This window comes from Asparagus officinalis, chromosome 4 (assembly GCF_001876935.1).
Source record: "Asparagus officinalis chromosome 4, Aspof.V1, whole genome shotgun sequence".
NCBI classification, from domain to species: Eukaryota; Viridiplantae; Streptophyta; class Magnoliopsida; order Asparagales; family Asparagaceae; genus Asparagus; species Asparagus officinalis.
Genome location: NC_033797.1, coordinates 136,691,910 through 136,707,308, shown reverse-complemented (window position 1 = coordinate 136,707,308; position 15,399 = coordinate 136,691,910). Strand labels below are relative to the sequence as shown.

The 15,399-nt window shown below is 33.1% G+C and overlaps 1 protein-coding gene across 1 annotated transcript in view; it reads right to left on the bottom strand.

Annotated features, from left to right (window-relative positions):
• Positions 1 to 12,760, bottom strand: part of LOC109839483 (uncharacterized Rho GTPase-activating protein At5g61530) — a 32,491-nt gene extending 19,731 nt beyond the window's left edge. The window contains 4 exon segments of the mRNA XM_020407920.1: positions 11,994 to 12,077; positions 12,079 to 12,251; positions 12,339 to 12,431; positions 12,538 to 12,760. Of these exon segments, the coding sequence (XP_020263509.1) occupies positions 11,994 to 12,077; positions 12,079 to 12,251; positions 12,339 to 12,399 (318 nt within the window). The 5' untranslated portion in view covers positions 12,400 to 12,431; positions 12,538 to 12,760.

Genomic DNA, 15,399 nt, shown 5'->3' with positions numbered 1-15,399 from the left:
AATATGATATTTTACTCTTTTTACATTTCAACAACTATTAATTAATCTGTCAAAGCGATTACGCTCTAGTTTCTAAAAATTATAAAATATACTTTGAGAATGATTTATACTAGGCTTATTGAGGCGCGCGCCTCGGGTGCGCCTCGGGCGCGGGGCGCTTCGGCCTGGGGGAAATGCGCCCCGCACGCGAGGCGGGGCGCTGCACGCAGCGAGGCGCGCGCCTCGCGTGCGCCTCACGTGCGCCTCGCTCGCGCCTCGCGTGCGCCTCGCGCGCGCCTCACCTGCGCCTCGCACATGCGTAACGTAACATACTCTTTCTTCTATTTTTTTAAAATAATTTACATAATTACATATTTATATCATGTAATATACTCTTTCTTACTAGTTGCTAATCTATTTTCATCTTTTCATGTTTAACCTATAAAAAGGAAACAATAATTAGTAATTTAGTATACTTGTTTGCTAATTGTAACTTCATTCTCTAATTAGCATGCTAACTAGCAAATTATAAACATGTAAATATGTAATTGTTACATTCATTCTTCATCTTTTCATGCTAAGTAGCAAATATCAATTAAGAATACTAACTAGAAAATTATGAACAGTCATGTTTGTTAATTATATTTCTTAGTCTTTTATGTGACAATTTATAAACATATGCTCATAATTGTTAATCACTTAATTTGATGATTTAAATACATGTTTCTTGTATCTTTTTTATTACTTTAAAAATTCAGTTAGCATAATTTGATGATTTAAGTTGATATTCTCATAATTTTGGATGTAGGTAACTAATATGTTGCTTATATGTTTCTGTCTTATGATGTTGGCAAATATTAGTTTGAGTTATGCGCCTCAATTAGTGAGGCGCGCGTCTCGTTGTGCGCTTTACGCATGGTGCGCGTAAAGGACCTTTGCGCCCCGCATTGCGTTTTGCGCCTCAATAACACTTACATATTATGCACTCATATTGATTGTATTTTAACAAAATAATTCATATCTATCCAATGTCAAATAATATCCAAAAAATTATGTTAAGGAATTAGAAGAATACAATTTTTGCAGCAATACTCATATCCGAGCTATGAGCTTCATAAACTTATAAGAATGTGAGTAATATAAAATGAAAACTTAATTTACTTTATCCAATAATTTATTATAAATCATGAAAGACGAGGGGAATCAAAATGATCGCATACTCATCCCAAATAAAGATTAAGTTTCTCTTAGGAGATTTTTATAGCAAAAGATTTTCAAAGTTGAAGTATAGGATAAATTTAAGGAGAAATAACCCCAATCAATTCATTGAGTGATGGTCTTGTTATAAATTCCACTCTTATCAAATTGATGTCACATGTGCCTTAAGTTGTGCTTTTGGTTAATGATTGATTTTGAAAACTCCCCCTTAACCATGGGGTGCATGTCAACCCCCCCCCCCCTCACCAAAAAAACTATTTGAAACTGAGTAAATCTCCGTCATGTTTTGGGTGTTTTGTAGGTTATCTATCTCAATGTAAAAAATTTGATTTAACCCCTATGAACTTTTTTCACTTAAACCTAACCTCTCAAAACTAATATCATTTGAGTGTTATCTAGTATATAACAAGTACTTAACTTGAAAAGATAAAAATATCCATAAACTATAAAAGAATTACCTTGGCTTTTGCCAGATAAAAGAAAAAAAAATGATATAGAGGAAAAAAATTGTAAATTGGTTGTTGTCCTTTTATTACCGGTTGAGCGTTTCTTTCTAACTAAAATTATTTTCTTCAAGAGGGTATTTTGTCCAAATCACATATTGAAGTATGTTAAGGGGGTCTATTGATAGAAGTGTAAAAGATTATATGAGTTTTAATGAGACACGCTATAGTTGAGGGATGTTTTCTAAAATAGCACCAAAATTAAGAGGGTTTATTTATAACACCCCAATAATAAGGGGCTTTATTAAATTGAATCAGTTGAGTGAGTTTTTTGACACAATCCACATACTTGAGATGGTTTTTAAAAATTAACTCTTCTTTTAAATATGGCTTATTTATAATTTGTCCCTTAAATTTTTACTAATTTAATATTAGTCCCTAAAATTATAAACAATTTCAAAATTTTGAGAGAATAACATAGAATTATTGGATACTTAAAATCAAGGAACTAATAGCTAAATAATTTTCACATATTTGCTCCTATAGGCATTGTATTAAACATCAGTTGATATACTGCTATATCGGCTAATATATCGGGTTAAAGACTTTATTTCGAAAAAATTTAATAATGTTTTCTTTTATTTGGTGATTTTTTTGATATATGAACAGCTATAAAAATATGGCTGATATCTCCCTTTGAAGATATCGTAATAATCGTGTCATTTGTAATTTGATTGTGGGCTTAGGTTTGAATCATGTTTAGGAAACAAAATCAAAACCCAGAAAACCCATAAAAGTCGCAATTCTTCTCCAAAATCTCTACATTCTCGGCTCTCCAAAATCTTAAGCATATATCTCGAAACAAATTGTTATGTTTAAAATTTATTAATATGTTAGATTACATATTACATTATGTTATGTATGAATATTATCTCATATGATGCCCAGTATTGTATACATATTCCCGATTTCTGCAATCTAATATCATGGATTTTATTTGTTTACTATTTATCTCATTCCACCAGCTTGTAATAGTCCTTCAAAAGCTTATTCTAAAGTTTTCTAAGCGAAGTATATAATTTTAGGAAATAATTCAAAATCTGAAGACTTATTCAAAATATGGTGCTTTTTTAAGCATTGCATTTTGAACCTACTTCCCTCTAAGGTTTAATACATTTGATTTGATTATTATATGCTTAAAATTAGAAATCATATCTACTGCTCTATACTTAAAAGGGTACTATTTATGATATAGTAAATCATTGTAGCATGAATAGTAAATTTACTCTGCATACTTAAAGGAGACCTAAAGATTTACTGTTCATGCTATAGTAATTTGATGTATTATTTACTGTAGCATGAACAATAAATCTTTGGATCCTCGTTTAAGTATAGAGGTGTAGATAAGCTAAGCATGTGACCTCATATTATATGATGAATATTATTTATCAGTGGGATTATGTACTATTATAGATAAGCTAAGCATGTGACCTCATATTATATGATGAATATTATTTATCAGTGGGATTATGTACTATTATTTGTAGATAACAAAGGTTACAATTTTTTATAGGCTTAACTGAACTTAAATTACTTATAGTTTACCAAAATTATACGTATATATCCCCACTTGTATCTTGCTACACTTAAATATCTTAATGTTTTCTAAAATTTTATGCATGTATCTTTTATCCTATTACCTAAACATAAGAATGTCTTTATAATTTTCCTATATGAGTGTCATAGTATTTTTAGGACTATACTATGTTTTCTACTCTTTCCATGTATACTTTATTAATATGCAATTACCTATTAATATATTATTATAATTACTAATAAAAAATATGATGTAGAGTTTTACAATAATGTTAAAAGTTTTAAGGATCAAATTATACAAACTTGAAGTGACACATAGTATAATTAATTAACAACGATAATTAATTTAGTTTAGTTAGTAATAGAATATAATATCAAAAGAGGTAATATAGTCATTGGAAAGTTTTTCACAACTCTCTCTTTTAAAGGAAGTATGATTTAGTTAATATTTTTTGCTTTTTTAATAAAGATTTGGTTGCTAAGTTTTAATGATTTTGTTTATTCGTGGGTTAGGGATTGAAGATTAATTATGTCAGAGATGATGATGGATAGATCGAATCGGAGTGTCAACTCGGTTCATCACAGTTATGAAACGATAACTTTATTTCACTTTACAAATTTAAATTTTAGATAAATATTTTCACACGTTTATGCACTGAAAAATTTGACCATTATTGTGCTAATTCGGTTTTAGTTTTGAGTAGTTATTTGATCTTTAAAATTTTGGTTAATGAAGTAGTTATCGAATCTAACTTGATCGAATATCTAGACGAATAATAACCAAATTGTTTTTTAATTATTCGGTTCACTTCCACCACTGTACTTCATATCTAAAGTAGAATACTTTATTTTGGTAACATGTTCAATATTTACAGAAAATCTTTTAGGAACCGTGCTTTGCACGTGTCTAAATACTAGTTTAAAAAATAAAACAATACAATTCATCGTAGAATGGGTTTGCCTATGGTGCCACAACTCTTTTAAATCTCTCCTAACTTAAATAACCTATATCATATGCTTCCCACCTCATAACATACTGTGATTTTATATTAGCTGCATCATATATACAACACCCAAATTAAATCTGGTTTCATGTTGTCCCTACACAACATGATGCTGAGAATCTTTTTCTACAAAATATAAGGACCCTAAGATATATGCACCCATACGCCTTAGTGAGTATCGGGGCAGGGTTTTGGGAGGCACATGTGGCCCCTTGACTCCATGGCTCTGCTTATGTGTGAGACATAATAGAAAAACTAAAGAAGCAGAATAAAATCTTGTCTAATGAATGGTTGGCAGAAGTATTAAAGTAGAAAATAGATCAAAGAAATAAATTCTAAACTACGAAGTAGGAAATAATGAAAATAAAAACTAAAGAAGTAGAATAAAATCTTGTCTGATGAATAGTTAGCAAAAGTACTAAAGTAGGAAATAGATCAAAGAAATAAATTCTAAACTATGAAGTAGGAAATAATGAAAATATATATATTTTAAAGTAGCAGAAATGATACTTCTTACCCTTCAGTCACTTTTTTCATTTAAATAACAAAAATAGTTAGGAAATAACTAATAAAGAAAATATTAATAATTTTTTTCCTAACTTCATGCACACATTACATTAGAGGAAGCGTCAAAAGTAAGTTCTTCATTATTACTCACAAATGACAAAAGTTACTTCTATTTCATTTACTTTAGCCGCTTCTTAATTACTTTCATGCAAACAAATATGCTCTAATGGGGGTTACTTGCACATACATATAGTGTCAATTTTATCCTTATAGTTTCACTATTACAGATAAACAATACGGTAAATTTTTTAACTTTTTTTACCTAGAAGCAGGTTCACTAATTTCACCCATAGGCGATATCTTTCAAAAGCTCACACATGCAGTACACGATACTACACAAGTAATAAGTTCAAAACAATGATATGGCGAAGGGTCTATTGCAACTAACACATCAAATGAACATTAAAATGCTATATATATTAATGAATTAACCAAGAACAATCAGCAAAATTTTAAATATATTATACAACAATAAAGGAATCACAAGAATGCTAATAATAACATATTAAAAAAATAGAAGAGAAAGAATATAAAACTACTCACAAAGATACATAAAACTTTGTGAAAGTAAAAAAAAGACACATCACGTAGGGAATATAAGGAATCAATTGTTGGCAGTGCAATGTTACAAGAGTGGACAGAGTTAGGTAGGTTTCTTTGGCATAGAGATAGACAACTTTAACATAGAATCTTTGAAAAGTTCGTCAAAGTTATTTACTTACACAATACAGAGGAAGTGACTACATATATTTTTTAACTTGAACAAAGATTCTCAAATAAATAACTTTGAAATGGAAGAAAGATCATAGGCCACTGATGACATCTAGAGAATTAAATAAATTAATACGAGTAAAGAAAATATTAAATAAAATACTATATTCTACTACTATAAATACCAACATCAACATCAAAACTTAAAGCACAAACAGAAAGCAAGGGTAGTAAGTATTATTTTCAACAAAATTTTATTAAGTCATTATTATATTAGTTTTACATAAGAATTTTCCTATAAGGGCCTGTTTGTTTCGTTTCCCCCAGAATCCAAAACCCACTTTCCTTTACTTTTTCACTTTCCCTCACTCTCCAAAACCCATTTTTCTTTACTTTCTCCACTTTCTTCCAATAATATTGTGACAACTCATCTCACCACATCTCATTTCATACTTTTAAAAATAAACAAAACACAAGAAATGAGTCACATCAATCAACTCATCTAACTCACTTTCCCCCACTTTTCTTTATTTTCTATCATCTTTAAAAATTACTCACATCATCCAATAATATGGTGACAACTCATCACATCTCATTAAAATTTTCTTTCATCACTTTCCTCCAAAAAAACAAGGATAGTGGAGGAAAACTCATCTCATCTCATCATCCAATAATATGGTGACAACTCATCTCATCTCATCTCATCTCATCTTTTTTTCCCAACTTTTAAGAATGAACCAAACACAAGAAAAAAAATCTAAACAAGGAAAGTGAAGGAAAACATCAAAAATTACTCACATCAACCAATAATATAGTGACAGCTCATACTTTCCCCCACTTTCTTTTATAGCTTTGACGAACCAAACCTCTGAAAGTGGAGGAAAACGTCAAAAATTATTTTCTTTTCCCCCACTTTCCTCCACTTCCTGTATTTTTTTGCGAAACAAACAGGCCCTATCAAAAATTATTTTCTTTTCCCCCACTTTCCTCCACTTCCTGTATTTTTTTGCGAAACAAACAGGCCCTAACAGTAAAGTGTAAATTTATAATATTTGTTTATATGTAAGGTTTAAAATTAAATAATAGAAGGGAAGCAAGCAAAAACCAAAAAAATCAACATCTAATCATTCAACGGTTAGCATATTATATTTTCTTACATCTATTTATTAATTCAAATAATTGTTAATACATTATCTTATTTATAAATATTTATAAATAGTAACCAAAGAAATTATAACATTACAATACGCAATGATAAAATAATTAAATTTTTTATTTCAATAATAGAACTTAATAATACACAAACATAGACAAAAATATTAAATTAAAGACAAATAAAATTAAAATAAATAATAATTAAAAAAATATATGACAAATAATTAACCACTAGCCTGTGCATCGCACACGGAACATATATTAGTATAATGGAATGAGTAATAAGTCAAATATTTAGCTATTTTTTCTAATTACTTCCATCACCAACATATCTTAATTCACTTTGACAAATAATACTTATATTGTGCAACAATTAGAAAGCTTATGGAAAATACCCAAACAAAGGCTTCATATAACAAGCTCAATCAGCTTCTAACCTACTGTTTTTCAAAAGCAAAGATCATTAAAACTAATTCTAGTTAGTCAAAAAGTATAATGAATAAAGTTACAAATATTGTTTTATATATACAACTAATAACTTCTCTATGCAAGTAAGTGCTAGACGAAGTAATTAAGCACCCAAATAAGTTCATATGATAATATATATAGACTTATAAAAAGAATACATGTACTTAACAAAACCTACAATCAAAATAAAAAGGGTTTAAGCTTATTTTTTGATGTAGATTAGGTTATGATCATTTCTATTAATGGTAGAGATTGGCTCTAATTCAATTAAAGCTCTCCCAATGAAATTAAGTAACTAAGCCTTATCCTTGAATATCACATGCTTGCATTTGCAAAAACACTTCATTTTGTGTTGACTAATATTTTGAAGGGGGGTGTTAAAGACATATGGCTTTTATATTCTACCACTCTACGTTCAAATGCTAACGAACTGTATTTTAAAAATAGGTTGATTATATTGATTTATCGCTGATATATTAGAATTTGGATCATGGCCGATACAATTTCTAAAAAAATTTATCATACGTCATTTTTGGCTAATTTGCACGATATATCGCTGTAAATCCGATAGTGGTCGATTTCTCATGGGCTAAAAATTGCCCAATTTTCTACAATTTACACATGTTCGGGTTTAGAAGCAAAACGCCTCTTTTTCCATACCTGACTCGCATCCATTAAACAAAAACCGTGCTATCCTATTCCATATCACATCCGCTCATCGTGTAACGCTAATTTTCTCTGCCTCCATTGTTCTCTCCCCCAAATTACTCACAAATTTCTCCCTCGAATACCTCTGTTGATGACCTCTCTCGAAGACCCTCTTTATATTTTATTAAATATGCTTAGATTACATTTTAGAATATTATATTATATACGCTCACCATCTAATATGACATTGATTTTTTTACTTCTTATCCCTAATATATTCCCGATAACCCGGATCCAATATGAATCTTGATCGTCCGATATATTTTTGATAAATGATAATTAAAACCTTGCTAACATGTGGCAACAATCTAAATTCTAGAGAGTTATTTAATCCTTATAATACATAAACATAATACTAATTTTATCAAAATTAAAATCTCATCCTTAGCCATTCAATAGCAATCAAATTAATAAATTTAACCTATCTAACTTAAGGATAGTAAGATATTATTACAAAATATAAGTGTTATTTGTCAAAGTGAATTATTAGTCATTCCATTACACTCGTATATTCCCTATGCGATGCACGGGCTAGTGGTTAATTATTTTCATATATATTTTAATTCTTATTCATTTTAATTTTATTTGTCTTTAATTTAATATTTTTTTATATGTTTGTATATTATTAAGATATATTATTGAAATAAAAATTTAATATTTTATTATTAGTTGTTGTAGTATTCTAATCTCCTTTGTTACTATTGCTTTAGAAATATTTATAAATAAGATAATGTATTAACAAATGTTAGTTGAATTAATAAATAGATGTATCAAATATAATATACTAACCACTGAATGACTGGACGTTGGTTTTTTTTTTGCCTGCTTCCCTTTTTTTGGATTTCAAACTTAACATATAAACATATATTATAAATTTACATTCTATTATTATAGAAAACTTTCTTAATTAAAACTAATATAATATTGATTTAATAAAATTCTGTTGAATAATACTTACTACCCTTGCTCCCCGTTTGTGCTTTAAGTGTTGATGTTGATGTTGATATTTATAGTAGGAGAATGTAGTATTTTATTTAATATTTCCTTTATTGGTATTAATTTATTTAATTCTCTAGATGTCACCCGTGACCTATGATCTTTCTTCCATCTCTAAGTTATTTATTGGTGAATGTGTTCAACTTAAAAAACTATTCATAGTCACTTCCTCTTTATTGTTTAAATTAATAATTTTGACCAACTTTTCAAAGATTTTATGCTAAAGTTGTCTATATATATGCCGCTACCTAACTCTATGTCCACTTTTGTAACATTGCACTACCAACAATTGATTCCTTATATTCCCTATATGAGGCGTGTCTTTTGTTTTACTTTCACAAAGTTTTATGCATCTTTGTGAATAGTTTTATATTCTTTCTCTTTTGTTTTTTAGTAGTTTGTTCATACGTTATTGGTAGCATTCTTGTAATTCCCTTATTGTTGCATAATATATTTAAAATTTTGCTAATTGTTCGTTGTTAATTCATTAATAAATCAAATCCAAGTTAATACATCAAACAAGTAATTCACCATCTATAAGCATAATGGAACATACAATATAGGAAATGAACGCCATCGAGTTTTTTAGATCTCTCCATTGAGAAAATATTACAAAATTGTCTTTGCACATATAAAATGTAACTAAAACTCAATAGAAGTAATAGATTCTTTAAGATTTTTGGCCCTAACGGACTTCAAACAAAGTAGAAACATCAGGAATACAGAGAGAAAGCTGATGGACGATAAAAGAAGAAGGTCAGTGTATATCCTAAGACATAATTTTCTCCTTCTAGAAAAAAATAAAACATTTAAATTAACAAGCACGAAAGGTTATGATTGAGTTGGGGAAACTAGCAATCAAGGTAGCACGGACACGGACATGAATACAGACACAGACAGGGCAAATTTGTAAAATGTAGGATACGAGGACACGGTATGTAATACATGCACATGATCAAATATTGAAAAAAACCAATAACATTTGCATATTTCTTTCTATAATCTATAACAACTAAGAATCAAGTTATATCAAACTAAGAATAAGATTTAACAATAAAAAGTTTTAGTTCTGATTGCATGGGAACTGCATGGGATAATACGACAGGTGGTTTTCAAATTTTAAGTAATGAGTTTTAGTTTTCGGGTTAAAAAACCAATTGGTTTTGAACCTAATATTACCAGAGAAACTAGTTTTGGGTATAAGTAATGAGGAAATAGGGAATTTCTTTGAACTACATGTGTCCATAGCGTGTCTGCAAAGAGTTCTGTGTTACCTACCCAGCAATTCATCTTATCAGATCCAAGTCATTAAATCAAACAAGTAATTCACCATCCATAAGCATAATGTAACATACAATATAGAAAATGTATTTAATCAAGTTTTTTGGACATTTCTTATTGGATTCAACTCTATATATCAATTTATTTTGAATTATGTTGACCCTCAAAGAGGGCATAACAATCTTATTGTTTGTTTGGGATGATCTACCACCCTAAAATTATCACAGCGGGTTCCCATCAATAACTGACATCATTATTTGTTTTCAGTGAAGGGGTTTTCTTCTTGAACGTCATGTGTACATACTGTCTAGCATGCACACATGAATCAGTCTGTATAAGCAAAACTATGCTAGTTTGAGTAATAATAGATTTCAAACTCAAAATAAAAGATATTTTTGGCTATTAATTTGTACCTACATGGCCTTTTGTTTATTTGAAGATACATCGATAGAAAGGTTTCACAAAAATGAAACAAATTAACACTCAACATTGATGAACATAACGCTTTCTCTCCCCAAAATTTATGTCACGGTAGTATAGCAGATCACAATATGTTTTCTTTTTGAAACCATAGGTTTCTAAGAAATGTCATTTGACCGATCCACGTTAGAGGTTGATAAATAGTTTATCACGATAAATCTTCACAACTCAGGAATAAAGCGAGCATATGACGAGAACGGCATTGTTCTAATGCTAAATGTTGACATGTAAAGGTGCTCTTTTCTCAATAGTCAAAGGAGATTAGCTTTAGGATGGAAGCTACAACAAAAGATGGTAATGGTAGCTTTATCAGCCAGTACTAGAGTGGGAGCAGAGGAGGCAGAGATGCCCATGTCAGTGGGGAGAGAGTTAGCAGGGTCTCTCGAATGCCTCCAAGAGGAGATGCCACAATGCCGGACTGAATTTGTTCTAGAGAGCAAGGAACGAAGGAGAGGGGGAGGGCAATGAGAGGGAGCGTACGGTGTTTACCCATGGAAGGCGTCATATAGATCCACAAGTGGCGAGTCAGCTCATTCTTGACCACTCAGTAGGGTGAACGAGAGTAGCTAAGGGGAAGTAACCATAGTCCGATAAAAAAGTTGCAGTCCACAAGCAGAAGGAAGCCAAAAGACAGATAGGCCCACAAACAGCCTAAGCACAAATTGGGGCAAGCAAGAAAATCTCTTCTTGAGGCTTGAGACAATAAAATTTGAATTAAAGAGCTGTTATGAGGGAGCACCAACATTAAACGTTCACAAATCAAAGGACACGAGATCCATCAGGAGCTACATGGGCATGTATTTGGGTGAAGGCCTTCAGCCATTGTCCTTAATAAAGGATCAGCCTTAGGAAAGGTGAGGTCAATCAACAACTGTGTATGCAACAATGGTTTTGTTACCAACCGACGTGGGCAGAGCAAGGTTCTGAGCAAGGGGGAGCTGAAGGTTTCCGTAAAGGGCAAGGAGGCAAACTCTTGTTAGAAGAGGGTGATTGGCATCCCGGAAGAAAAGAACCAGACGGTGACAATAGCCATACTTGCACGGGTGACTGTACAACCAACAACTTCCCCTGATCCACAATGAACATAATATGACTTGCTAGACGAGCTAGAACACAAATGTCTGAGACGTAGATCCCAAGGAATGTGTTGACGCTCTTCTGATGAGAACCACTCCATTGGCACCTACTAAGTACCCATTGAAAGTAGTAGCATCCTAATAGTAAAATAGCTATCTCTACCACTCAAGTGAAATTTTGTATAAATTTTGACCTTAATCACCAAAACATCACTAGAAACTCCTGCTACATAAGTCACCAGAAGCATACTAACTAATGTAAATGCTAACAAATCCCACATAAATTTAAAACAAAGTAACTCCAATATTACCTCTTCAACTTTCAATTTACCCACCACAACCTTCTCCTTGGTCTCCAACACGCCCTTCCTCAGAAGCAAACCCGTCGTCGCTGCCGGCCGACAGAATCCGTTCCTCACACCACAAGTCTCTCCCGGCGGCGTCGGCGCCTCTCCGCTGCCTCGATTCCCTAAGTAGGGCCCACCTGCTCTTCACCAGAGATCCCACCTTTTCCGCCGCCTCAGCAACATTTTCACCCGCAGAATGCCCTGCTTGCTTCAGCTTCACACCTAAAACCAAATCCTAGCATTTTCACACCAAAATTCTTCAATCAAGACAGAAAATCTAAAAGAGAACCAAGATTTTCGCCTAAACACCAGAAGTTGAGAAGAAATCGTTCGCCTTCGCCCGCCATCGGGGCGAGAGCTCGGGCGGCATCGCGGAGAGCGGCGGTCAAGTTGATGGAAACCCTAGCAAGACAACAGATCAAAATTCATCGAAAACTGAACGAAAATTCAAGTAAATTCGATTCGCGATTGATCAGAAACCCTAGAACGAGAGAAGTTTCGGGAGTACCTTAATTCTCTTCGCTCGGAGATGCGAGAAGTTTTCCGAACTGATTGCGAAAATGAAATCCAAGAAAGAATTCTACGGATTTGGATAAAGATGTGACGGCTCTCGGGTGACTCTAGCGAGTAGGAGGGTGACACGTGTACGGCGCCAGGAGAACGGGTCTCGGTCAACGAGAGTAGCCCTCAGAGACACGAGGAGCACGTTGATTCGAATGACGGCGCCGGCGTCTTAGCTACGCAACTGGCTTCCGTTATTTGATTGGACAACGCTCGGATGGTCCATTTGGATTGGGTCGGGTTCGGTGCGGTCGGGTCGGACTCGGGTCGGACGTGACTTGTTATGACCCGAATTTGCAGAGCACCGGTCTGACTTTTTCGACCTAGCCCAATCTATTCGTCAAGCGGGCCGGGTTGAAGATAATGCAGACCCGGTGGCAAGCCTATGTAGAAAATATGATTTCCCACCTCTCAATAGGAATTTGGGTGGCATTTGGTAACACGTCAGCTGAAGGTTTAAGAAGAGTTAAAAACTTTTTTTTCCCCCAAACGTAAAACCTAATATATAAATCAATCATCCTAAGTTTGTCGAAAGTAAAACTTACAAAAGAGCAAGATGATAAGCCTAGGCGGGTTAAAAGAAGTTAACCTTCAACATAAATTATTGGCAAATTTCATGGAGGTGTCTCATGTATCAGTCAAATATCATTTGGATGGATTCAGTTGGGTCCGGAACGTTCCTCTATTATCAGCTTCGGTCTGTTAACATGGGGATGACGTGACCTTGTTGTGTCAGCAAAAAAATAGTGAAATTCCAAGTTCAATACAAACTTATAAGTTCACTAATTTTTTATTGTATTGAACGTGTAACATTACTAATTTTTTGTTGACGTGACAGTGATACGGTGGGTCACATTATCATCACATCAATAATATTTAATAGGAGTTTGTAAAAAAAACATAGGCTGATGAAGAAAGTAACATTAAGGACCCTCACTGATAACTTACAAATATTAAAGACTCAAATGAAATTTGATCCACACATTAGAGACCTCTACTAAAGTTTTGCCTAAATTACTATTAAATTCATGTTGAAAATAACTTCCACTATCTAGAAAGAAATAGCATTTTTATCCTATTTGTTGTCGGCGAAGCCAAGAATATATCTACCTCACATTTCAATAAATCAAAGTATTTTTCAGAGAAAGAATATGCTCTCAAACTCGAAAATTACAACGTAATATTATATATTAAATGCTTGTTTACAAAAACGAAAAGAATAATCCCAATATCAAAAGTAGGGTAGAGCCAATGCAACTTAGCTCCCAAAAAAAATAATGACGTCAATCTTAAAAAACTGACATTTATAAAATATCCCGACGATTTGCCATTTTCTTTTCAAGAATTTATCAATGCGCTATTACAAAGTATAAAGGAAAAATTGTGTCAATGCCCCACATATGGGAAGCCTATGTGACCTGGCCCTCTGCATTTTGGGTCATGTGATTAAACCCCAAATACATGGTGTATTTGTGTTAAGATCCCAAAGTTGATGAGAGAGAGAAAAGCCTAGTTGAAGTTATAATCCCACCCTCTGATTTGACCAAACTCGGTAATTGCGTCCCCTCTCCACTCAAGTACTATCTCTCCCTCTTTCGTTTATATTGTTGAGGAGCCACTGAAAATTCCCAAACTCCATATCTGCCATCTCGAATTTCAATCTTGGGTTAGGGTTTTCACCGTGAAAATGTTGTCGAAGGAAGCATCGGTTAATGATTTTAAAGTCGTTCATCGCGGTGGACGGTAGGGGAAAGATGAAGCCAAATCACAGTCGTCAGACACACTTCGTGAATCATCTGGGAATGGAAGGGACGGCGAATACTGTGAATCGTCTGGGTTTGGAAGCACAGATGAAGCGTCGAAGGCCCTTTTCGTCATGCGAAGGGGTGAAGTATGAGGTTGAGGCCAATAAAAGAAGACCAGCAAGAGGGATGGTTCCAACGAATCCAACCCCAAAAAGAAGTAAGTGCTAGGTTTTTTTCTTAATTAAAGAACTTAACCCATTTGCATTATTTGTGAGAAAAATTAGAAAAAAAATAAGAAGAAATGTTATTAATTCTCCTAACTGACTTAGGAAAAGAACGAATACAATCTCTCTCTAACTGACTTAGAAAAAAGAAGTAACAATCTTCTTGATCGATTTCCCGATTTACAAAAATAGAGAAGGATGGATCTTCCTTTTTGTTTAATGTTAGGTTCTTCTTAGTGCTGATGGGAGTTTGATTCTTGTATCCCGTTGACGATCCGAACGCCTCATTTTGTGGAACTTTGTCTACTCTTCTTGACTTAACGTCGGGAAGAACTTGTCAGGCAAGTTTAGAACTCTAAACGAGTTTAAGAACTCTGCGAAAGAGTTAATTTCAGAAAAAAAATTTAATCATTTTTAACTAAAATAAGCTAAACAACCGATCTCAAAGTTCTTCAACCGAAAATGGTGTAAAAAGCCAACCCAAATGATCTCAAAAGCTCCAACAAAAGCCAAACCAAATGATCCAAAAAGGATCTTTATTCAGCTGAATTCTCAGCTATTTATAGATATCTAGGGGTATAAGTGACCTCATAAATCTCTCCATAATAGGGGCTGGGCTTAATGGCCCCATTATGTGGAAAACGGTTTTGAACCATTCAAATTGTCATTGAAACGGTCAAATGCGAGATTCGCATTCTGAAGCGAGCCTCGCGTTTAGCTTTGTGAAACGCGGAGGTGATCCTAGCGTTTTGGAGTTATAACGCGGGGGTGATCATCGCATTTTGGAGTTGGGACACTGGGGTGACCCTCGCGTTTTGGAGTTGGGACGCAGAACTCTCA